The sequence below is a fragment of the Convolutriloba macropyga genome, chromosome 9 (assembly GCF_964194025.1).
Source record: "Convolutriloba macropyga chromosome 9, txConMacr16.3, whole genome shotgun sequence".
NCBI classification, from domain to species: domain Eukaryota; kingdom Metazoa; phylum Xenacoelomorpha; order Acoela; family Convolutidae; genus Convolutriloba; species Convolutriloba macropyga.
The window spans coordinates 61,929,649-61,955,545 of record NC_134476.1 but is presented as its reverse complement, the minus strand read 5'-3'; the positions used below and the strand labels follow the sequence as shown (position 1 = coordinate 61,955,545).

At 37.2% G+C, this 25,897-nt stretch overlaps 2 protein-coding genes across 2 annotated transcripts in view; both read left to right on the top strand.

The window, feature by feature from the left end:
- LOC142345922 (uncharacterized) overlaps positions 1 to 14,140 on the top strand; it is a 95,949-nt gene extending 81,809 nt beyond the window's left edge. The window contains 7 exon segments of the mRNA XM_075398381.1: positions 3,720 to 3,933; positions 4,580 to 4,942; positions 7,822 to 7,987; positions 8,369 to 8,916; positions 11,437 to 11,769; positions 12,089 to 12,227; positions 12,624 to 14,140. Coding sequence (XP_075254496.1) covers positions 3,720 to 3,933; positions 4,580 to 4,942; positions 7,822 to 7,987; positions 8,369 to 8,916; positions 11,437 to 11,769; positions 12,089 to 12,227; positions 12,624 to 13,441 — 2,581 coding nt within the window. The 3' untranslated portion in view covers positions 13,442 to 14,140.
- Positions 1 to 25,897, top strand: part of LOC142345923 (ATP-dependent RNA helicase DHX8-like) — a 468,212-nt gene that overhangs the window by 336,606 nt on the left and 105,709 nt on the right. The window lies entirely within an intron of this gene.

Below are 25,897 nucleotides of genomic sequence, written 5' to 3'. Positions count from 1 at the left end.
ATTTTGACATTTTCCTTGTCAAGACGTTTATTCGCCCGTTTTAATTTGCAATTTTTTCAAAACCCAATGGTCGGGGAGCCAAATTGTTGCTCGCTTTATTAATAGCCGCCTCAGCTTCATAGCCGGCTGTTATAGCGCTCCTATTTTATGGCGCTCCTCTTTCATGATTTTTGAAGTCAAATTGGAGTAGTTATTTTGGTCACGCCGAAACAGGAAATAGAGCGAAAAAGCGAGTGGTTTTGTGGCATGAATTTTTTCACTCTAAATTTCAAGTAGAGTGAGAAAACGGTGTTTGAACAAAAATTCGCTTTCTCGCTAGTGGTTTTTTGTTCACGTGCGGCAGTTTCACTTTGATTTTTACTGTTTTAATTTCTTGGATCCGATTTTTTTCTAAATGGTTTTCCCAATCCATTCATAGTTCATTCTAGGCCAAGTTTTTTATTAGAATCATTTTACATTTCTCGCTAGTTGTTTTTTTGTTCTCGCTATCGGCATTTTGACTTTGATTTTCTTTTTTTTGTCTTTTTTATATGATTTTTTTCGGAAACGGTTGTTCCAATTCACTCTAGTCCATTCTAGTTTTAGTTTTTTTGTTTAATCAATGAAAATTCTTTGAATTGTACGTCAGGACTTGTCCTGCTATGTTTTTTATTTCGTCGTACTGAATTTTTTTTGCTTTACCTTTGTTCACAGCTTGTTCAACATTTTGAGTGAAATCTTTTTGACTTCTCTAGGCCAGTTTCACTCCTCTCATTCTGCTAAAAGTGTTTTTAGACAGCAGTTGCTCAGCAAGGCAATTCAAAATGAAGAGAGTTAGTATCAAAAAACGAAATCAGAAATTGAAACGGGATAAATCCGCAAAGCCCAATTTTTAGATGCCCGTTACTCGAACTTTGTTCTTAGTTACCATCTATAATGCTTATTGGTATTGATAATAGCCCCTGTGTCTTCTCACTACGAAACAGTTTCCAAAAATGACCTCAAATTAGCACTTTAAAATTGTTTGTGTACAACGATCATTTTTTTTAATTTGTTTTTCCTGTTCTTTCAATGCCAATCTTGAATATGGGAATTAACGGTGGCTATTTTCCGGCAATTTGCTAAGTATGTTTTTTCCAAACTCTATTACTAGACCAAGAATTGGGGGTTTTGCAGCATTGTTAGATATTTTCTCTACATATTATATTCACTGCTAACTGATGTACGGCTGTCGTGAGCAATTTAAAGCAAAAGGCAATTGACGTCAGCGTTTTGATGCGTCAATAAAGTTTGATGTGCTGAGTTTTAGAAAACTGATTTTTAGAGTTTGCGACGTGAAAAAAATACTTCTATATTTGATGTATCAGTAATTTTTTTTTGTTTTTATCGTTTGTTTTTGTAAACAAAATAGAAAATTTTTTTAATGTTGTCTACATAAAAAAGGATTTTATTTTTGCACTGTGCAAAAATTGGTTACGTCCGTTTTTGAGGTAAGAAAGTTGTAATTAAAATTGGAAATGAATTTTTTTGAAGAATTTTTTGAAGAAATATCATCAATTCCCTCTAATGGGTTTCAATGATAGCTTTATTTTCCCGATTTTTAAAATTTGCTAATGGCATGAATTGATTGAGTATAAGCGCGCCAGATCATTGCTGAAAATTTCTATGGTTTTTACCCTCTTTAGTTCTCATAAAATTTATAGCAAATTCGCTCGTTTTGTTGTCTTATCCATTAGTCCCCTTAATGACCAGTGTTATCGGTTAAAAATGGGGAAAATAATCTGAATTAAGTTCTTCGGTTGTGATCTCTATAACTTTGACATTATACGTGTTCAAATGTTTGCATTTTTCTTTTCTGATTAGTTATTCACTTTAATGATAGGGTCAATGTGTTGCTAATAAAGCATAAATCAATCCGTTTTTAAAACTAATCTATCTGTTTTTTTCCGCAGCATTGGTTTTGATTACTCCGAATTTTTTGAGATTATATAACAGTGAGGACTTACTCCTGCCCGTACTTGGTGTTACGTTTGTTGTCATTATTGTGTGCTTAAAAGGCATAATAATTGAATCTAAGTTTCAGTTGATAGCTAAAAATTTTATGACTTTGACTCTATTTCTTTTCATGGAAAATTAGTGGTACTTTGACATTTACTCGTTTATGTTTTTGATATGGTCCTTTTGCTTAGTCTTAATAATAAAGGTCTCAACGGCTTTATAATGTGGCTTTATGACTTTTCAGTCATTGTTCTGGTTGATGTGGACACCGTTTGAAAAGGTTTTAGAAAATTTTTGAATCTTGTCTTCTTGTTATTTTTGTCTTTTTCTCTTCTAATGAATTGATTAGATAGTTTCTGATTCCATAAGGGCTATGGTATTCTCTCATTAAAGAATTAATTTTTTTACTTTTCTAGCTGATATGTCAATAATTTTCAATTAGGCTTTGCTTTTTGTTAGTTTTTTTGCCTTTGTCAGATTCTTTTTGTTTTCCACAAATTTGTTATATGCATTCTAAGCACGTGGAGTATCATTATTTATCTAAATTTGTTCTTTATTTTTTTAATAGCCGCCGTCAGCCTCTCAACGGCTATTATTTAGGCGCTCTTTTTAAAAAGAATTGCTTAACCTTTTGATCACGTTTTTTTGTTTGACATAAGTCACGATTTTCACCTTTGACTTATGACTTACCTCACTCACCGTTTCAACTAAATGGATTTTAAGTTCTATCAAGCATTGAATTACGCAATGTAGTGAATACTCTCCTAGTCAAAAGGGCAAAATCAAGCGATCGAAAGAAACAAGTTAAGCATATAAAACCTGGTCATTAAGTCATAGTGCATTAGGTTATCAAAGTTCATTAAAGCGATTGCTAGCTGGCATTAGTATTATGCTTAATAGCGTTCAGTTTTGAAGCTCAATTAAGTGTAATTTATTTTTTTTCTCATTGTTTCAATTCAATGTGCGTCAAGCGGGTCAACGGCGGCTATTTTCGGCAATTTGCAGGCTATGTTAAATTTGGCAACGCTAGCTTTCGGAAGAAGAGTTTTTATTTTTTTTAGATTTAAAATTTTCTCTGGGGTCCAATGCTTTGTTGACCGTCAAGTTTAATATTGCTGGAAAAATGCTTATATTCGGTTCATTTATTAACTCATTTCTGTGGTTTGTAATTCAAGACTTGTCCTGCTGTTTTAAACCTGCTCACTTTTTCACCTGAATAAAATTTGGAATTTACAGCAATTATATGCTTGAATATGTTTAAGGTCATAAGGCGAAGTCAAAAGTAACGGGATGAACCAATAAAATCCGGGCACTGAGACTTAATATTTAAAGACGTGACGTAGTGTATTAAGTTATTAGAGTTCATTATAGCATACTGCTAACTGTTATTGGTATTAATCTTAATGTCCTCCTATTTAGAGTCTCAATTGACCATATATATCGAATCGTATAAAACTCCAAAAATAACTCTTTTTGACACTGTTCCAATCCCCACGTCAGTCAGTGGAGTCAACGTCGGCTATTTTCCGAACATTTGTCGGCTCTCTTTGTTTATCGTTAATGTATCGTGAGTGTCTGATTCAATACAAACGGTATGAGGTCTCCGAAGAATAGGTTTTCTTAAGTCGAAAGATAGTCGAGTTGCATTGAAAAAAAATACTGCTAGCAAAAGAATTTTAACATCAATGCCTTTCAATATCAGGGCTCAGTTCAGTTTTAATTCAATTATTGTTTTGTTGCAGAGAATCAGAGGAGTCTTCGTCCTCTGTGGCTAAGAAGGGTGGCTCTAAGAAGCAGACCTCTGGTTCGAGTTCACTGCAGTCTATCACAGACAAGCGATTCATATTCCTCAAGAGAGTGTTCAAAGACATCGAGAGTGTGCCTGAGACGAGTAACGAGATTGGACTTCTCTTCGCACAGTGTGTTCGATCTGTGGTAGCAAGAGACGAATTCAAAGTTAGTAATGGCCAATTAAACATCCTTCTACTCCATAACATAGCAGTGATCACTTTCACCACGAAACCAAAGTAATATGATGTTAGGGGGTCTGCGCAGGTGCAACTACTGTGAAAATGGACCAGTACTGGATTCGAACCAGCATCTCCTACTTGCACGCCTAGTGTGCTGCCCATTTACACTAACTGGTTTTAAGCTCTCGAACTTGGGCATCTCTTATAACCCGTTCTCACGTTCTTTCTTGTTCCTCAAGGCTTTATTTCTCTAGCCAAGTGTACGTTGAACAAGTAGAGCTCCTTGTCAAGCTTATCTTGTGCACAATTTACATTAGGTTGTTCTCTCTCAACCTTCTAACATATGACAAGAGCAACAGAAACATGATAAACCGTCAAAGCCCCCAGGACAAAAAGGTTCTGCAATTTTCTTCAGGGCTAGCTGACGCTGCTGAATTTTAAGTTGTAATTGTAGTTTTGAATTTTGATAGATCTGCAACCCCCCCCCCCGCTCTCTTATCCTCTTATAAGCTGGCCTCACTAAGATTACGCTGGGGACAACCGAAGGTGAGGTGAATCCTTGCCATCGCCAGCCATTTGAGAGCAATTCATCCGACAGCAGTTGGTTATGTTTGTTTATTGGATATGTTCAGGTGACAGACACAGAGGCCATGTACCTTGCTGGACTGCAGTGTGCTGGATACTTTGGTCCATATGATGACTCATTCCGAATCACTCGATACAAACAGAGTGCTAAGTTCTTCCCAAAACGAATCCTCAATTGCATCCCAGACGAGAGGTCACGTGAACAGATGTTGATTAACCAGCATAAGAAGCCCAGTTGCAGCACCCTCACCAAGCCAGTCGCTCAGAGATCCTACATCCTCAAGTGTCTCACTACGCTGCCCTTGTTTGGCTCTGCTCTCTATGACCAAGTGGATTACAGAGGGTTCGTCAACAAAGACAGAAAAGTCAAAGTGGCTGTCAACGCAACTGGCATTTATTTAATTGATCAGGCTAGTCCTTCAATTTAGAAATGAGTAACATGAGCAAAGTGAAAATTAAGACTGAAGAAATTAGCTTACAAGTTAAACAAGGTGTTCTATTGTTCCACAAATCGGTTTTATTCCTGATTACTGTTCCAACATATCTTTGGAAACACACTTCCAATACTGTTCATACATGTTCATGCTTTTTGTCAAATTGGAGTAGTGATTTTATGTTCGATAATTTGATCACACCGAAACAGGAAGTCGAGTGAAAAAACAATTGCTTTAAAACAATTAAGCACTCTAATTTTAAAGTAGTGAGAAAACGGTGTTTCAACAAAAATTTGCTTTCTTGACTGTGATTTTTTCTCACGATTGCGGCAATTTGACTTGTTTTCTCAAGTCTTAGAATTCTGTTTTTTTCTAAATGGGTTTCAAAACCAATTTCTAGTCATTTTTAGCTCTACTTTTTGGCAGCCATTGGAAATTCTCGAGTTGTGATTCAGGACTTGTCCTGCTGTTTTTTTTACAATTCAAATTTGAATTGTATTGGGGCGCTGTCTTTTTTTCAAAGATCTGTTCACACATTTTCATGATTTTTGAGGTCAAATTGGAGTAGTGATTTTGGTCACGGCCGAAACAGGAAGTGGAGCGAAAAAGCGAGTGGTTTGGAGCGAAAAAGCGAGTGGTTTTGCGGCGTGAAATTTTTTCGCTCTAGATTTAAAGTAGAGTGAGAAAACGGTTTTGTGTTCACATGCGGCAATTTCACTTTGATTTTTGCTGGTTTTTTTCAATTTTTGCATCGGATATTTTTCTAATTGGTTTTCCCAATCCATTCATAGTTCATTCTAGGCCTAGTTGTTTTTGTTAGAATCAAATTTACATTTCTCGCTAGTAGTTTCTTGTTCTCGCTAGCGGCATTTTGACATTGATTTTGTTTTTTTATCTGGTTTTTTAGAAATGGTTTTCTCAATTCACTCATAGTCCGTTCTAGGTCTAGTTTTTTTAGTCAATGAAAATTCTTTAAATTGTACGTCAGGACTTGTCCTGCTGTTTTTTTATTTTGTCAAGTAAAAATGTGTTTCGCTTTACCTAATTTGTTCAGTGTTTTTAACCATAAGTTGCACGGCAGAGCGATCTAAAACGAACAGAGTCATTATCGAAGACATCCTACCGGGTATGTTTGAGGTTTACCAGCACTTGGTTTTTTCCCGCACTGTGACTGAGTCTGCAACTCTGCGATTTTTCTGTCCGTTTGACTTTTCGTCCTCAAAAATCGAATGAATCTCATCAGAGCTATAAGACCTCTTCTGTTTTCTCCGTTTACCTGTTATCAAAACGGCTGTGGAGGTAGGAAGTTTACTTAACATCACAAGTAAGTTAGCGCCGCCTAGTTTCACAAGTTAAAAAATTCATTAAATGTAGTGTACTATTGCATGAATTTTTTAACTTGTGAAACTAGGCGGTGCTAATTTACTTGTGATGTTCAGTAAACTTCCTACCTCCACAGCCGTTTTGATAACAGGTAAACGGTGAAAACAGAAGAAATCTTATAGCTCTGATGAGATTCATCCCATTTTTGAGGACGAAAAGTCAAACGGTCAGAAAAATCGCAGAGTTGCAGACTCAGTCACAGTGCGGGAAAAAACCAAAAGTGCTGGTAAACCTCAAACATACCCGGTAGGTTGTCGGAAAAATGCGGCCATGGATTCCCATAATCCCGATTGGGATTGAACCAGAACTAGGAGAAAATGAAATAGATTTCCCTTAATTGAAACAGAATATCAAAGGTGCTTTTTCTTTTGCCTGCATTTGGTAATGAGGTCTAATATTGCTGCTTCTTAATTAGGCGATAGAGGGATTCCTTCACATACAATTAGACCTGGTAACTAAGACTAAATAGAACAATGGTCATTACGGGCATCTATCTTTATGGGCTTTTCCCGTTTCCACTTTTGATTTTGTTCTTCGATAATGACTCTGTTCGTTTTAGGGCATCAAAATCACTTAAAATCACATTTAAGCCCTAGTGGTCTTACCTGGTGGTCTTCCTACCCTAGTGGTCTTACCTGAATATGAAGTTCAGATTATACGAAATTGTAACTAGTCCGATGCCCCAATGTCAAGTTGATGACATGCAAGTTTCACAGTAAAAAAAAAAGATTTGTGTTATATAAATGTGATGTTTTCAGATTTGTTCACTTATTGGTGAGTATTCTTTTGTGTTGAACATTAGGGAGAGAAAAGATGTGCATAAATAAGGATCTTGTGACAACTTTCTTTTCACTGTAAAACTCGAATGGAGTTCGTCAACTTTCCATAAGGTTATCTGCTTGGCTGTCATTTAGCTGATTGTGACATGAATTTCATGTGCAAGCGAGACCACTAATGTAGGAGAACATTGGTCTAAAAGGTGTTTTCGAAATGCGATTTTAAGTTTGAGTAATATTGCCCGAAAAATATAATTTTTCTGCGTAAAAATGGAGGGTGCGAATTAATTTTGTAATAATGTTTAGTAATGTGATTTGGAGGTCAATTCTGAGAAGTTTTGGATCCCCTGTCCCAATTAAAATTGTTGCGAACTGCCCAGTGAACCTTGCCCAATAAGCATAGGCTATTTTCTAAGAAAGCTAAACCCTCGCTAGTTTTGGCTTTTGGCTAGTTTTAGAGTAATTTGTGGGACGTTAGTTGTTTATGTACCGTTCTATTACCGTACAGCTTACTTTTCATGGTTCTCTTCTTGGTTTTATTTTTTTACTCTTTGTTTCGAATTATGGGAGAGATTTTTTCTGCTATTTCATTTGACAGCCCCCTAATTTTATATGTGCTTCAACATTCCGTAGGTCAAACTTGAAGAGAGACTCTTAACGTTTGTTTAATGTTTAATGAACAGTTTTTGGTTGCAGGCGACTTCTGAGACTTTCCTGCAGTATTCATTCAGCCGACTGGCCTCGATATCCCTGGATTTGGACAATGACCTGATCCTAATCAAACTAGTGGACAGTGCCTCTGACTCTGACGAAATGCTCTGTGAGCTCATCTCTCCCGAATTCAAGGAGGACATCGTACAAGGTCTGTTTACATGAACATATCTGAAATCTATTGGACAAATTATGACTCTGCTTTTCAAAATTGATCAACTTGCAGAATATATTTGGTTTCGTCGGAGAGCATTAACAAGCTGAGCAGCTCTCTTAGAGCCTTACGCTTTACTAGTCCCTAAGTAAGCGATTCACCGAAACTAAAGCGACATATTCATGGTTTTTAACGGCGGTTGTTATAGTTTACCCCCCACCACGCAGCATACCCCTAACCCCGCACGCTCGCCTCTCATGCTCCCCGCGCTCAAGCTAACCTCCCTAAGCCGCAACTGGGCACTGACGAAGCCAACCGCTCGCTAGTCGTTAGAGAGCAATTCGCCCGACTTAAGTTGGCTATGTTTGTCTGTTTTAGTTATCAAGTGCTACTGTCCCCGATTGACAACAGTGGAGAAGAAGAAAGACTTGTTGGGTCTGAAGAACCAGAACGAAGAGAGGAGCATGAAGAGAATGCGACAGGACATTCTGTCAGCCAGAAACACTCTCAGTACCCAGACATCCGAAGACTTGATGCCGGTTATCAATCAAGCCAGTGTTGAAAGCCAAGCCAATGCTTGGAATGCTACTCTGAGCAAGAAGAGCAAGGCATCGGAGAGCAAACACGCGAAACAGAACGGAGTGAGTCACCAAAAGCCAGATGGAACGAAAGCGTACTGGGCTTTCACAAAAAAGCCACTTAATGAGCCTCTCTTAATGCATGAAGACGAGGACTGCAATGCTCTTGCTTTGAAGATATTCAACACAATTCTCCTCTTCTCCAAACATATATCTGAAAAATCCCAAGCAGCCACAGTTGCCCATGCAGATAGGAAGAATCCCATTGGAACTATCCAGGACATTTTCAGACAGTTTGACAAGTACTCTTCATTAGTGGACGAGGTCTACATGCAGCTTTGCAAACAGGTCTGTATTTAGTTGCCATCAAACGAAGTTTGAAATCATTATATTGCCGGACCATGTCTGTCATTTTTGGACGGATCAAGTTCTACCTGATCTAAAGTATTCCGTGTCTAAAGAATCGAACTCAAAACTATTACATTGACTCAAAGTAACGAGAAAGCATCAAGCTAAGTTTAGCTTTGAAAAAGTTTCACTATCTTGTTCATGCGGTGTGATTTAGATATCTATTAATAGCTGTTAGCCATCTGATGTTTTAACTTTCCCGCCGCACACTTCAAGTGCGTTTGTCGTAAGATATCTCGTAAATAAAAATTCTGATAAATTTGCGAGAGCAAAAAATATTTGGTCACCTTTAGGGCTCCCACTATAAATCATGGTACTATTATTAGATATGATCGTGGTTTTTCCCAATGATAATTGGTATGTGAAGTCAAGTTTCTAGTCAAAATCTCTGAAAAAATTATTCTGTTGTTCTCTGATTTTGGAGAAATTTTGCTTCTGGTTTTATTCTGCCTGTCTGTGAAGGTCATGGCCCAACAGGTTTTAGGCCTAGCAGTTTACTATGTCGAACACAATTTAGAACAAAACATTGACAATCATAAACCAACTTTTTGCGCAGAATTCTATCACAACTGTTTCGCTCAAATCACAACTGAGCAAAAGTATGTGAAGTAAGTGAGCATATAAAAGAGACAGAACTTACTGATCTAGAGTACGAGGTCTGTGACCATAATGCCAACGAAGGGATTCTCCAAATCAGCAGTAGTGACAGAGGAGCAGTCCGATAAGCCCTGGACGTTTCCCATTGTAGTATACCAGAAAAATGCTTGCAAAGTGAAAAAGAAGGCATTTGAAAAGGTAGTTAGAGAATTTAAGTAGGAAGGAAACTACGAGGAAACAAAGCAAGACATATTTTCTCAAACTTCATCTAAGCAGAATGCAAGGGCATGGCGCAGCAGTACAGGACGCGCGCTTGCTAATTAAGAAACTTCTAGAAGTTTTTGGCATTCAAGTGTGCGCCAAGTAGCAATTGACAAAGACAGATAGAGGTATATCAAGCTTCTTCAAATCCAGGATGAAACATTGTGCACAAGGAGAAAACTTTGCGAAACACAAAGCTTCATTTCGTTCTGTACAAACATATAATGAGCCAAATTCAATTCACTATGTTCTCATTGACAAGACAGCAGAATCTGCATCAAAAATTTTGAACTTGACTACTCTCAATTTGTTGTTAAGGTTAACTTGCCAAGGTATTATTAGGCGCAGTTGTTTCGACTTGACGAAAAAGTGGAGCTGAGAAAAAGCTAGGAAAGGTTAAATTTGTTTTGGAGTATCTTGTTCATGTGCTCTGATTTGAGTAAATTTTATATCTAAGTTTAATTTATCTGATACTCAACTTCAGCATCCTCAACTTCTAGTGTTTTTTGTTTAGAGTAGAATTAATTCCGCTATAGTTGCAAGAGCCAACAACATTAAGCCAGCTCTTGGACTACCATCGTCAATCATGGTGCTAATATGAGATTTCTAGCTTAGTTTTTCCTACTGAAAGTTGGTATATATACGAGCATTTTTCTCCAATTTTCAATTCAAAATCTAAGTCACCACTTTGATCTAGTAAACAGATCTCCCTATTAATCTCCAGATGCTATTGTATAAATGTGTTCTAATTAGTGTGATTTTTTTTCACATCAATTGATTTCTCCGCCTGCGAATGTCTGTATAAACCATCAAGTAATAATTCACTCATCCTCCCATAGAGAAGTGGCGCGCGTGTTAACTATTGACCAGAACTGTTTTCCTATGTCTCCTTGTATCAGTTCAAATTGGCACCGGAAATTTCCGCGTTTTTCAAGTGATCTGCTGTGTTAACTTGATGATTGCACTATCATTTTTATCAAAAATGTTTATCTTGCTTGCATGGTACTTCTAGCGTCGTAGATCTATATCGATCTCTAATAATCCAGGCATTTAGTTTCTATGCTCATGCATATTAATTAGGATTCTTTGTAATTTTTTGTCTGACTCTAGTGACTTTTCGTCCACAATAACAGTATAAACAGGTAACGCCCGGAAGCCATTAAGTCTCTTAGAGACTTGCGGCTGACTAGACTTTAAATATGCGATTCACCGAAACCGTTTATGAGACGATTATTCATGGTGTCACGGGCGGCTCTTAGAGTTTGACCCCCTCCACTTCAATCCCCCCTCTTCAACCCTCCCCTAAATCAGCCCCCCCTTTCGCCTTACTCCCTGCTTATCGTTCCACCCGTAACCCAGCGCTTGAAAACACACAAACACCCTTGCGCCCTAAACCGTAGCTAGCTTACTTATGAAGCCAACCGCTCACCAGTCGTTTGACAACGATTCGCCCGACGTTTGTAGGTTATGTTAATTATTTTTGTTTTGAGTCCTATTTGTAATAAAAAAATATAGGGATTATAGTGAATTATTGACGCGGATATCATTTAACGCATTTTTTAGATCAGCAGCGTCACTTATGTATATTGTTCTTTTTTTCAGGTAACCGACCAACCGTTGGACTCCAAAGATTTAAACGTGTGGGACATTTTTGGAGCCCTGACCAACTACAGAGTGCCTGAAAATGCACAAGTGAGGGCTTATGTTGAGTCCACTCTGCGACTGGCATCAGTTGGGGTCTCTAAAGTGAGTCAGTATGCTTCCTTCTGTCGCAGATGTCTACAAAAAGTGGCCACATTTCCCACTAGAAAGCGAGTTCCTTCTACCATTGAGATCCAGAGCACTTCCAAATGTGAACAAGTAAAGACCTCCATATTCTTCCCTGGTGGACAATCGAGAGAGGTCCAGTTTGACTCTTGGGCGACATCACAGCAGGTCACATAGTTTTCTCTTCTACAATCTTTTACGCGAACAGAAGTAGCTCAATAGCTCAAACGTTCTATGGTCGGTGGTCTACCTTTTACTTTGAGCATTGTAGATTTTAAAATTATATGTCTTCACCACGTAGGCATCTGAGAACAATCCTTAGGGGTCAATGATGTCATGTCGGAACTTATTTGAAGTACTAAGTTGTAAAAGGTCTTTTAAATTTAGGTCTTGTAAGTAATCTCTTGTAAAATGCGGATCCGTAAACAATTTATTTATCCGTAAACAATCTCATATTCGTTGTTGATAAGTGTATGTTTACGTGTAGGTGATCCAGGCCACAATAGAGCGCATCTGTCTGGCTGACTCTGTGAATGTGTACAGTCTATTTGAGAGACTCTCACATGGCAACAGTCTCGTCAGCCAAGTGCCCATCACTCCCAACGACAACATATGCGATAGACTCGGTTAGTGCTCTTAAGAGCAGCCCCTTAATCAAAATTGCAAAGATACCAAGACCTAGTGTGTAGTTGGAAAAGTTTCTGTAAAACATTTCACGTCGTCCTTGAGTAAAATTGATCACATAAAATAGTCCAGATTGTTCTGAAAATTTGATGAGCTTGCTATAAATCGAATCGCTGGAAAATCAATAATTTGAATTCTTTTTGGAATTTTCAAAAAGTCTCAATTTCTCTGAGAGATAATGTCGATCAATTTTAATGAAATTGGCCTGAGAGTTCTATCTTCGGATTTTTGTGGACAAATTTTTCATAGTTTGTTGTGTTCCAGCCACAGCTTGAATGATAATTATTGGATAGCATTCTTACAATTTAGTCTTTGTCTAATTGAATTATGTTTGACAGCTTGTCAGGAGTCGACAGGTGCGAGTGGAATCAGCTACCAGCTCCTGTTCAAAAAGATGTACTTCGTAAAGGCGAGGGAGGAAATCACGACCAACTTAGAAGTGGCTCTCACTTATCAACAGGCACTGGATGAAATCAAAACTGGCTCTCTCAAGTTGCTACCACAAGAAAAACAGACTCTGCTGGCACACATTGCCAAGTATACACACAACCAGAAACGGGCGGCTGATCTCAAGTCAGACTTATCCGTGTTCAGTGGCAATCAGTCCTCGACCATTGACATGAACTTGATCTGCGAGACAATCCGCAAAACCCTCCCAGACGCAGAGTTCTCACAAGCAAACGACACATCATTCGTGCAGCAAATAGAAAGAACTGTAACTAAGTTGAAAGATCCCTCAATGAGGTCTATTCTGAGTGTGATCCAGAAATTTGTCCACTTCGGTGCTACGTCCTTCCATGTGGCCCAGATGTTCACAAGTCAGTTGGAGAAAGAACTTACTCTAAATGTATGTGAAGACGGAATTTACCTGTTTGTCAAATCAAATTATGCCGAGGCTGCTCTTTTCATCAACATAGTAGACATAGATGATATCAGTATCAACAAGAACTCAATACAGATCAAAGCATTCATGCCCCCCAACAACAATAGAGAACTGCACGAACCCAATGTGTACTTGTTCTACACTACGGGAAGGGCACCCGACACACAGATGCTGGTGGAGGGATACAGGAAACTGGGGGAGGAGAGAATCCAGGAAAAGATACGAGCAGACAAAAGTGAGACTATGCAGATGCGACAATCGACTGTAGTTTAGAGACAGATAGCCTTGTAATTTTTATATGCATTGCTCAGCCAAGCAGCAGCACCATTAACATATTCAATCTATCGTATTCTTCATTACACATTTTTCACATTATCTTTCATTTTGAATGGTGATAAAAAAAAGTTCACTATATGGAAAAAGAGACAAATGACGGGGAAAAGTCTCACAGGACTGATAGCATGGTTAAGTACTACAAAAACTGTATTAAACGCTGAATTTAGTTTTTAAAATATTTGCGATTCGATAATGTGACGTTTGAGATCCATGTAAGTTGGCAAAAACTAATGATCTCTAAATTTCTTAAAATGCAGATGATTTTTGCCTACTGAGACAACGGCCCTTTACTGGTATCTATTTCATGTGAATTCTTTGCAGTATTTTGTGCGACTGGACTTTTCTGTTGCCTTGTTTGCTAGTGACGTAAGATTATTGCCGTTTTAAATTGATGCGCTTAAAATAAATTCTCTATCTCAACGAACAATCTGTTTCTCATTTGAATACATTTAATTTAGTTGCACGTTAATTTGAGTTGACAATAGTTGTGATGTCAAAATTTGCCTCCTGCCATTATTGGGTTTCTTCCAAATTAACCTTTATTTTGGGAGGCACTGCTTCTAATTTGCCTGAGAGTAACGTAAGTTTCATATAAAAATATCATTTTTCTATTTGTAAATTAATTTCTTTCCAGTCTTTTTTCTAAGCCGAACTCGAAATTCTAGGTCTTTCTAAGTCCTCAATTAATTTCAGCCAATGGTGCGAGGTTCTTACGGGAAGTTGTGAGTGAAGTTGTTTTCGTCTAGTTAAAAAAATTAAGCAACATTAAAGTAGGGGGAAAAGTCGACGTCAACGAGATTAAGTAAAGAAAATAACTGAACAATTTCGTTGCATTTGAAGCCTCCATTAGTGATTTTAGTTATCCCCCTCCTCTACAGAAGCAGGCTGCAATAGATTAGAGCTCCCACTAGTCGTTGGAGAGCATTTCTTCGGACGTTATGTTCGTCTTTATGTTTTCAATTGCTCTCAAACGAAGTTTGAAGCAATTAATGTGAACGTGTTGGTCTTTATGCTTAAGGTGTATAAATTTGTGGAATAGTTTTTTGACATTTTTAATAACCGCCCTGATTTCAGCAGGTTAATATTGCGGCTTTTATTTAAAAACTTTAAGAAAAGTTTTGGAGACGTCTTTTTAAATAATAATATATGCGGGAATGGGCGCTCATGCTATTCTTGGTAGTTCTTTGAATGCCGAAAAAAGAAAATCGAGTGTTTTTTATTCAATCCGCTGGTTTCAAGAGGGCAAGAAGTTTAGAAAAAGTAGTTCTTGCGCAAAATTTTGTTGATTTGAGGCTGCTTTAAAGCATTTTCTTTGTTTCGCATTTGTTTTTAATTGCCCTGGAATGACGTTGAAGCAGTTCTTGTAAATATCTGTCTTTCTATTCAGAATTGTTGTCTAATTGCTCTTGAACGAAGTTCATAGCAATTGTTGTAAACGCTTGTCTTTTTATGCAAATTGTTTGCTTGAGAGTTTTGCGCTTTTCTTCTAGAACATTCTTTGACTTTCAAGTAACTTTTTCACGCTTTTGTTCTTCATTTCTGAGTGATCTCCATTGCTCCGAAGTTGCCAATATAAAATCGGTTGCTGAATAGCAGAGCTAAGCGATTCGTAGCGCAGTCGTCAGTGCGTGTAGTGGATCGGGTAGTCAGTGGTTCGAATCCAGATGGAAAGGTTTTTTGCACACATAGAAACTTTGATCTAGACTACAGCCCCTGAATTCAATTCGCCTCGCCTGTCGTTCAAGAGCAATTATTCCGACATTTGTTTGTTTGATTTCTGCACTTTTGTTCTTTTCGTTTCACTGGTTCTTGCGTGATCTAAATTGATCGTATTCAGAAGTCAAGTTTTGCTGAAACGAGATATTATGTAAGATAGATTATTACAAGTTTCGGATAGCTGAGTGGTTACGGCTCTAGTCTAGCATACATATCGCGGAAACAGTCTTATTTAGCTTGCTCGTCTTTATTTTTGCAAGCCTAAAATTCATCTAGTTTTTACCTGAGTATTCCATCAGTTTAGTCACTTTTATTTTTCAATCCTTCATTAGTCTTATTAGTCGAACAAAAATTCGGGGGTTTTAAATCAGTTTTTGTAAATTTTTACGTTTTTCATTTATTCACTTCACCAAGTTTTCACAAAAATTTTTACAATTTCTATCACTCTCATAACACCCAATTCGCAAAAAACTACAAGTTTTGCCAATCACCAAAATTAAAAGTTTTTGAAATATTACATGTTTTTGAAAGGGCACCTTAAGGCCTTGTCTGCATTGGCACGGGGAGGGGGCAGCTGTATCTTCCTCTTAAAATACCGGAATTTTTACTACTACTTGCATAAAATCAGGGGAAAGTCACACCTTAAACATGGCTGCCGATATGTCTTTGTGCTCTAAGGAGTATGTATTCAACTTTGCTTTTCTTAATTCTCGAAACATTTTTTATTCGCTGATAATTAAAAGAAAACATCAGATTCGCCCGTTTTGGAATTGTGCTGGCAGGTAACGCCTGAGACCTTTGTTTTTACAAACTGACGCCTGAAACAAGCTTTCTGAAAGCTGACGAATACAATTGAGATTATGGTGAACTCTGAAAGTGAAACATGTTTGCGCACATCAATTTTAACTTCTATGACCAAGTGCAATCAATTGTAACACAGTTTAGCAGTAAACAAGTTTGCTCGGAAAATTTAAGAAAAAAATTTTTTTGCATCTTTGGTGTTTTCAAAAAACAAATTTTGCTAATTGATCCTTCTTTGCAGCAATATATAGCGTCGAACAACTTCAAAGAGAATCAATAAATGACAATTAATCTACAAAAGGAAAAAAATTGAGAAACTTGGCTCACAACTAAAAGCTCAAATTTCCATTTCGTGTTATCGAAGCCATCAGGGAAAGAAAACAATTGTGCAATTTCAAAAAAGTTTGTGCAGATTAAGTTAAACTAACATTGAAGAACTGACATTGAAAGTTGATATCTGGTGGTGAATACTAAAACCAAGAAAAAGCGATTACCTTCTTTCTGGGCGGCTAACCAAACTCGCAGTTTTCACAAAAATGAAAGTGTCTTGGGTTCGAGTCAAAAGTTTTAAAACTCTAAAAAATAAGTCTACTAATAGTGTATCTTCAGCAATAATAGTCAACACAAGAACCAGAGATAAATTGAAAATTTAAGTTACTGGAATATCCGAGCAACCAATTATTTGATGAAAAAGAAATATATGATGTTCATCATTGTCAATTGAAATCTGTGGTACGGTTGTACCATATTAAGTTCATGTTTGATTACTTAGTACTAAATTAAATTAAGTTTGCCCTTGTCAGGCTAAAAATCATATTTCACATATAATTATTTTGCCGCCGACTAATAAGTCAACTTTTCAGTTTTGTTCATATCTCCCACTTTTGATTATTTATTCATTCTCGAGAATCTTATCATTGAATTCAGTTGCTTTCAATCTACTCTGTTTTACACTAAGAACGATCCTATCGGATTCGAGGAGGAATTCCACACTCAATAATTTTGTCTGCAATCGCATTACGATTGCTAAGTAAAACTAAAAGTGGTAATCCCACAAATTAGTAAACTTTGGATTCGCACCTCGAATCCACTCTACAATTTCTAAGTGTATTGGTGCCGCGAAAGGTATCTCTACGGTCAGGGATATCACATTGCGCAGTCAGCAACTAAAGAACGTGTAATCCTTGTAATCGAGCCGTTTTGGGAAAATCAACACTTGAACCTCCATTGCGATGGGATCGATGGCAGATCAAGTTAAAATTAGCTATCATGGCTAAAGAAGGCATTTCGATTGATATTCTTCTTGGAGACCCGCCAGACAAGGTCACTCTACCTCCAGAGCCCATACACGAGGATGAAGTTGAAAACAGCACAGCTCAAAGCGAACGAGATCGACGAACCCGTAATGAGCAGTTGAAGAACTTGTGGTTAAACCGTTGTCAGAAAATAGAACTCGTAGGTATACTGTGTGGTGAAAAACCCTGGAAATATTGTGATAACAAAGCCGTCTCCTTAACGTATCTCAGCTTGGGGATGGAGGGCAGACGAATTTTTGGTTCCCAAGAACCAAATATCCAGATCGGTCGAGTAACAACAAAGGTTCTCTGGGAAAGTCTTGATAGGGTGTTTACTAAAAAACGACACATCACATTTGATTGCTACACTTTTCTCACTAGAAAGTAAATGAAGGGAGAGCCTGTGGAAAAGTTTTACGGTTGCCTTCGGGAACTATCTTTGAATTGCGATTTAGGAAGCCACGAGGAGTTGATCATTCGTGACGTCTTCATAGCTAATATGCAAGATGGCGAAATCCAAAGGGAATTGTTAAAAGAAACACGAACGGCTAAAAATGCTCTTGAAACTTCTATGAACATTGAAATGAGAATACAAAATCAACTCAAAATATCTGGATCTCCAGCTTCGACAACTACAAATGAAATTACATGTCAGACGATAAATAATGTCCAGGGATCGTGGAATAGATCACGAGCATCGACAAACCAGTTCGTCAAGCCAACAATTTGTCCAAATTGTGGCTACGGTTGGTCTTCATCTCATAGACAAAATTGTTATGCCCGTGGAAAGAACTGCAAAAAGTTGCGGCATTGCTAACCACTTTGCAAAAGTTTGTCGAAAATCCAAACAACCCAATAAACCCAAACCCAGAGTAAATTATGTAGATGACTCAGTTTCTGAGGCGGCTACAGTAGGTAAGTCAGCAACAGCGGCCGAACAAGTCAATAATATAAATAGAATTTTGCAGCAGCAGAGCATCTACGACGCGAACTATGACTCGGACTACGATGATTACGATGATAATTGTGTAGCGGCGATTTCAATTCAAAACGACGCTCGTGAGGTGGAACCAGTAAATTTAGACATTTGTGTCGGGAATACAAAAACAAAGGCATTGGTGGATTCGGGAAGCGTGTGTACTATTGTAAACAAAAGTCTAGCAGACACATTGGTGTCCGAGTGCAATAAAAGCTATTGGGTACAGTCACCAGAAATACATGACTTGAAAACTTTCTCTAATGATATAATCAAGATTGTTGGCGTGATCAATACATCAATCAAATGTAATGATTGGATAGCCACGGGCGTTGATGTAACCGTAGTGGAAGACGGTCACAGACCCATCATTGGACGAGATCTTTTTCGAAAGCCAGGTTTTTCTCTTACTCAGTTGAAACAAGTTGCAAATATTGATCAAAATCAATGCCTAATCAAGAAGCAGATTGCATTTGATTTTCCAGATCTCATCACCCGAATTGGTAAATCTTTAAAACATTCAGTAAAATCAACATTTCACAAAGAATTTACACCTACACATCAAAAAGGACGACGAGTCCCAATTAACTTACAACCACTAGTTAATATAGAACTTAAAAAACTACTTGACGAAAAACACATCATAAAATTAAACAGTTGTTCAGATAAAAAAATTATTTCACCTATAGTAATTACAGTAAAAAGAGATAAAACAGTTAAACTAGCTCTAGACTCCAAAATTTTGGATAAATCTATCCATAAAAATAAATACCAAATGCCGAATATTGATAATTTAATTGACACAATTCAACAAAATTTGAACACATCCGCATCACAACAAACAGCATATTTTTCAACTTTGGATTTAAATTTCGCATACAGTCAACTCAATTTAGACCCGGAAACGGCTCGGCATTGTAACTTCAAGATCATTAGCGGTGAGAGAACTGGAACATATCGTTTTATTACCGGTTTCTACTGATTAACTGATATGCCAGCAGTATTCCAAAAAGTAATGGATTATACTTAAGTCGGACTCCAAAATACCTATTGTTTTCTGGATGACATTATAGCAGTTAGCCGTGGTTCTAAAGAAGACCACTTAAACTTAGTCTATAAATGTTTAAAGAAATTAGATGAGGATAATTTACGGATAAATTTACCTAAATGTCGTTTCGCAAAAATAGAAGTTGAATGGGTAGGACATAAATGTAGTCAATCAGGAATTGCACCACTTGAGTCAAAAACAGCGGCAATCGCTTCCCTATCAGCACCTAAAAATCTAAAACAACTACGATCATTTTTAGGTTCTGTTCATTACTTAGGAAAATTCATTCCTAATTTATCACAATTGTGCCATCCTCTTCGAACATTACTAAAAAAGAATACAAAATTTGTTTGGAATACTGAACATGAAACTCACTTTCAAGCAATTAAAAATAAAGTCGCAAATGCAACAGAAAATACACATTATAATCCTCACGTGGAAACGCGGATCAAATGTGATGCTTCTAGAGCGGCACTAGGAGCAGCTTTAGAACAACGCTCACGTACAGGTTGGCATACAGTGGCATTCGCGTCTCGTTTCCTCAACGCAAACGGGGAACGCTATAGTGTTAATGAACTAGAATTGTTAGGTGTTGTGTGGTCTGTGGAATATTTTCAAAATTATCTATTTGGCAAATCATTCACAATCATTACGGATCATCGAGCACTATTTTCAATTAAGAAAGAACATCGGTCAAATAAATCCTACAATAGTAGATTAACACGCTAGATAGATCGTCTTTTACCTTTTGATTTTAACATCGAACATATACCTGGTGCAAAAATGGGGCTGGTAGATTATATTTCCCGTCAACCAAATCAAGAAGCAAAAGTTACAAACAAATATGATGAGGAATTTGCGGTAGCAACAATTACTAGCATTCGTGACGCTATTGCTGCAATTTACGTAAATACAACACCACAAAAATGCCAATCACAGCACTTTAACAGCTTCACTCACAGACATTCCACACGTGCCTCGCATCCTCGCTTAACAAACTATTCCAATTTGCTTTCTGCCCTTAATCGTAATACAACTCAGTTGCTTCTTGAAAATTCTGCAAACGCAGCACCATTCCAGTTAAATTCAAATAATTCAAACTGAACTCAAATCCCTACTCATTCAGAAATCTCTACAAGCTCATCACATATCCATATAATTTCAACTCACACAATGAGCAGCTCAACATCTAACCCACAAACTCCTCCTACACATAGCGGGGTCACATCAAAATTCACCAAATTTGGACCTGTCGAAAGAAGAAGTCTTTGAAAATAACTTAACACAGTTATTCACAAAAGGCTTCTTGGCTGTTCTAACCAGCAAAGATGCAGTCCTTAAAGAAGTGCGTGATTGCATCCTCCAGAATGACCCCCAAAGATGTAAGGAAGTAAATCCTTACATGTTCTCCTACTGGAGAGATCTCCATGTCCGCTCGGGTTGTGTCTGTGTAGATGAACGGGTGGCATTACCACATTCTATTCAGGACGCAGTTTTAGAAAGCATTCACCTAACACACCCTGGTAATTAGGGAATGATAACACTCGGGCAGTACGCGTTCTAGCCGTATATGCATCGGGAAATTCTGAACAAGGCGGCTCAGTGCAAGCCTTGTACTGATATTGGTAAGAATCTTAAGCCCGTTGTTCCAGCGTCTAAATGGAAACCTTTGCTGACATGTACAGAGCCTAATGAAGAAATACAAATTGATTTTAGAGGACCCATTACAAATGAAACAGACCAAGATATTTATTTTCTTGCATGTATTGATCGTTTTTCAAAATTCCCCACTGAAGAAGTATTTGAAAAAGCTAATGGACCAAACGTCCTTAAATTCTTAGATGACTACATTCACATACACGGTGTCCCCCGAAATATTAGACTAGATCAAGCACGTTGCTTAATTGGTTACAAAGTAAAAAATTTCTGTAAACAGCATAACTTTAACATACTTACTGCCCCAGTTAATAATCATAGAGCTATAGGATTAGTAGATCGTTTGATACAAACTATTAAAAGACGCTTAAGCTGCATGGAATTAGATAATAGAAATAAAACATTCACAATTAAAGAAGCAATAAAGTCAATAGTCTATCAATTACGTATTTGCAAGCAAAAGACAACAAATGTAACAACTTTCCAAGCACATTTTGGAAGAAAGCCAAGCACACCACTAAGTAATATAAGTACAGTACCAAAGTCATCTAATCTATCATATGAAAATATTCTTCACCACTATTTAGATGCCGATACCGTCCCAATGAAAGATTACCTTGACGAAAACAAATGGGTGACAGGTGATCGTAGCGATATTCTCATAGAGGAGACTATGCAGAACGCACAAGTGGATGCGGGACGCCGTTACAATGGGGATCACAATCAGTCCATTTCCCGTTTCATTGTGCATCCCAAACTGAATAACCCAATTCCTCGGACAGAACAGTCACTCGATCTAAAATTGGCACGCAACGTGACAAAACGATCAAAACGGGACCTCCGTGGATCATGGAAAACATTGACACCGGGTAGTACAGTAGTACGAACATCTGATACTACTACAGTTATTAAAGAACCTGGAGTACCCGAAGTATGCGTACGAAACAGTGACATCGCCAAATTTGGCACTCGCGCTGAACGCAACACAGACCTTTGGGAGTACGCAAAAGGACGTCCTCTCCCCTATTAGAAAAACACGGAGGAAAAGATTTCACAGCACACCAAAGAGCTGAAAAAGAAATTCCGTGGTGAAATAAAAATTCGTCACCGCCCAACCCAATCAGATGCGGCCTCGGGAGTCTCGTCTGGAAACAGCAATATTTCCAAGGCAATGACATCCCGAAAGCCTAAAAAGCCTCAAGCAGGAGGCAAACGTTCCAGAAATACTTCTGCAACACTCAACACGTCAAATGCTTCTTCTGTTGCTGCGTCACCTTCTTCGTCCATCTTCCGCCGCTTCACCTTTTTCGTCCAGAAACAAAAGAAATCGACGCGCCCCCGACTATTTCGGTTTTGAAAGTTCTGTGTGCTCGGTAAGCGATGACTCTGCCGCTCCTGCACCTAAGAAACAAAAGTCCGCAAATCCAGTGATTGCGACAGTAATTCAAGAAGAGGCAGCACAACCCTCTGTACCAGAGACTTATTATGAGTTGCAAGTAGTGAGTCCTCCTGCACCCCCTCCAGTTGGAACATGGTCACCCGAGAGCTATGACTATGAGGACTATACAAGAGAAATTAGCCTGAGCGTCTTTGACGCAGAAAATCAGATTCACGCAAAAGACAACTATGTTAAATTTGTTAAATTGTTGAATGTTTTAATTCTGATTTCTTTTATTGTCCATTATTAATTTAAATATGGATTAGTACCACTTGTGCGCTCATTTTGAGCTCATGTTCAATATTTATTTGCGTTCGTGTTACATGTTCTTCAGTTAAAGTTGATGTTGTATATGTAGCAATATTCTGTACGTTATTATTTTTGGGGATTCGCACCTCGATTGTGCCGTAATTTATGTTGTCTGTTTGTGATTTAAAGTAAATGTTGAGAGTTTACATTGATTTAATTCTTCAAGCATAAGCCCCTCATTTCCATTACCATTTCTTCACTAATCTGTCGTTGCTCACATTATTTACTATTTATACTAACGATAACATACGTTAATATTATCAAAAATTTTTACACTATTGCAGTTGAAAAATTTCTCTCGAGCAGAGGATATGTGGTACGGTTGTACCATATTAAGTTCATGTTTGATTACTTAGTACTAAATTAATTTAAGTTTGCCCTTGTCAGGCTAAAAGTCTTATTTCACATATAATTAATTTGCCGCCGACTAATAAGTCAACTTTTCAGTTTTGTTCATATCTCCCACTTTTGATTATTTATTCATTCTCGAGAATCTTATCATTGAATTCAGTTGCTTTCAATCTACTCTGTTTTACACTAAGAACGATCCTATCGGATTCGAGGAGGAATTCCACACCCAATAATTTTGTCTGCAATCGCATCACGATTGCTAAGTAAAACTAAAAGTGGTAATCCCGCAAATTAGTAAACTTTGGATTCGCACCTCGAATCCACTCTACAATTTCAAAGTGGATTGGTGCCGCGAAACGTATCTCTACGGTCAGGGATATCGCAGAATCTCATGCGTGTTTTTCAAAACGAAACCAATAGGAGACTCATTTAGCCTTTATTACAATTTGGTGGAGTTCAAAAACAGTTATTTTACAAGGTTAGTTCAAAAACAGTTACTGTATGCAAATTATATTTAGAAAAAAAGTTACAGTTATCATCACTGACTAGTTTTTTCAAACGCTCGGAACTACTGGAACTGAAAAATGCAATTTTATTTTACTTCGCGAAGTTGCGATGCGCAAGTCTATTTGCATATATTTTACAAACCGCTAAAATATTAAGCAACAAAACAGCTGGTTTTTACGCGCAAATCTTAAGAACAAAACAGCTCGTTTTTTAAGCGCAAATATTAAGAACAAAACAGCTGGTTTACGTTCACTAATTTGCAAAATTCTCTTTGAATGGACAAATTATTTAAATTCTGTCTTATGTTTTATCTAAAAGCACATACAAACAGCCTCAGTGTGATCATTTCAATCCTTCATTAGTCTTATCAGTCTAGAACAAGGATTCAGTATTTTTAAATCAGTTTTGAAAATTTTCACGTTTTTCATTCATTCACTTCACCAAGTTCTCAGAAATGTTTTTACAATTTCTATCACTCTCATAACACCCAATTCGAAAAAAACTACAAGTTTTGCCAATCACGAAAAGTAAAAATTTTTGGAATATTACATGTTTTTGAAAGGGCACCTTAAGGCCTTGTCTGCATTGGCAAGGGGAGGGGGAGCTGTATCTTCCTGTTGAAATACCGGCATTTTTACTACTACTTGCAAAAAATCAGGGAAAAGTCCCACCTTAAACATGGCTGCCGATATGTCTTTGTGATCAAAGGAGTATTCAGTTTAGCTTTTCTTAATTCTCGCAGCATTTTTATTGGCTGATAATTAAAAGAAAACCTCAGATTCGCCCGTTTTTGGAATTATGTGCTGGCAGGTAACGCCTGAGACCTTTGTTTTCACAAACTGACGCCTGAAACAAGCTTTTTTAAAGCTGACAATTACAATTGAGATTATGGTGAACTCTGAAAGTGAAACATGTTTGCGCACATCAATTTTAACTTCTATGACCAAGTGCCATCAATTGTAACACAGTATAGCAGTAAACAAGTTTGCTTGGCAAATTTAAGAAAAAAAAACGTTTTTTTGAATCTTTGGTTTTTTTTCAAAAAAAAACAAAGGTTGCTAATTGATCCTTCTTTACAGCGATATATTGCGTCGAACAACTTCAAAGAGAACCAGTAAAAGACAATTAATCAACAAGAGGAAAAAAATTGAGAAACTTGGCTCACAACTAAAAGCTCAAATTTCCATTTCTTGTTATCGAAGCCATCAGGTAAAGAAAACAATTGTGCAATTTCAAAAAAGTTTGTGCAGATTAAGTTAAACTAACATTGAAGAACTGACATTGAAAGTTGATATCTGGTGGTGAATACTAAAACCAAGAAAAAGCGATTGCCTTCTTTCTGGGCGGCTAACCAAACTCGCAGTTTTCACAAAAATGAAAGTATCTTGGGTTCGAGTCAAAAATTTTAAAACTCTAAAAAATAAGTCTACTAATAGTGTATCTTCAGCACGAATAGTGAACACAAGAACCAGAGAAAAATTGAAAATTTAAGTTACTGGAATATCCGAGCAACCAATTATTTGATGAAAAAGAATTATATGATGCTCAACATTGTCAATTGGAATCTTATGCGTGTTTTTCAAAACGAAACCAATAGGAGGCTCATTTTGCCTTTATTACAATTTGGTGGAAATCAAAAACAGTTAATTTACAAGGTTAGTTCTAAAACAGTTACTTTATGCAAATTAAATTTAGAAAAAATTTACAGTTATCATCACTGACTAGTTTTTTCAGACGCTCGGAACTACTGGAACTGAAAAATGCAATTTTTTTTTACTTCGCGAAGTTGCGATGCGCAAGCCTATTTGCATATATTTTACAAACCGCTAAAATATTAAGCAACAAAACAGCTGGTTTTTAAGCGCAAATCATAAGAACAAAACAGCTGGTTTTATAAGCGCAAATATTAAGAACAAAACAGCTGGTTTACGTTCACTAATTTGCAAAAATCTCTTTCAATGGACAAATTATTTAAATTCTGTCTTATGTTTTATCTAAAAGCACATACAAACAGCCTCAGTGTGATCATTTTAATCCTTCATTAGTCTTATCAGTCTAGAACAAGGATTCAGTATTTTTAAATCAGTTTTTGAAAATTTTCACGTTTTTCATTCATTCACTTCACCAAGTTCTCACAAATGTTTTTACAATTTCTATCACTCTCATAACACCCAGTTCGAAAAAAACTACAAGTTTTGCCAATCACGAAAAGTAAAAATTTTTGGAATATTACATGTTTTTGAAAGGGCACCTTAAGGCCTTGTCGGCATTGGCAAGGGGAGGGGGGAGCTGTATT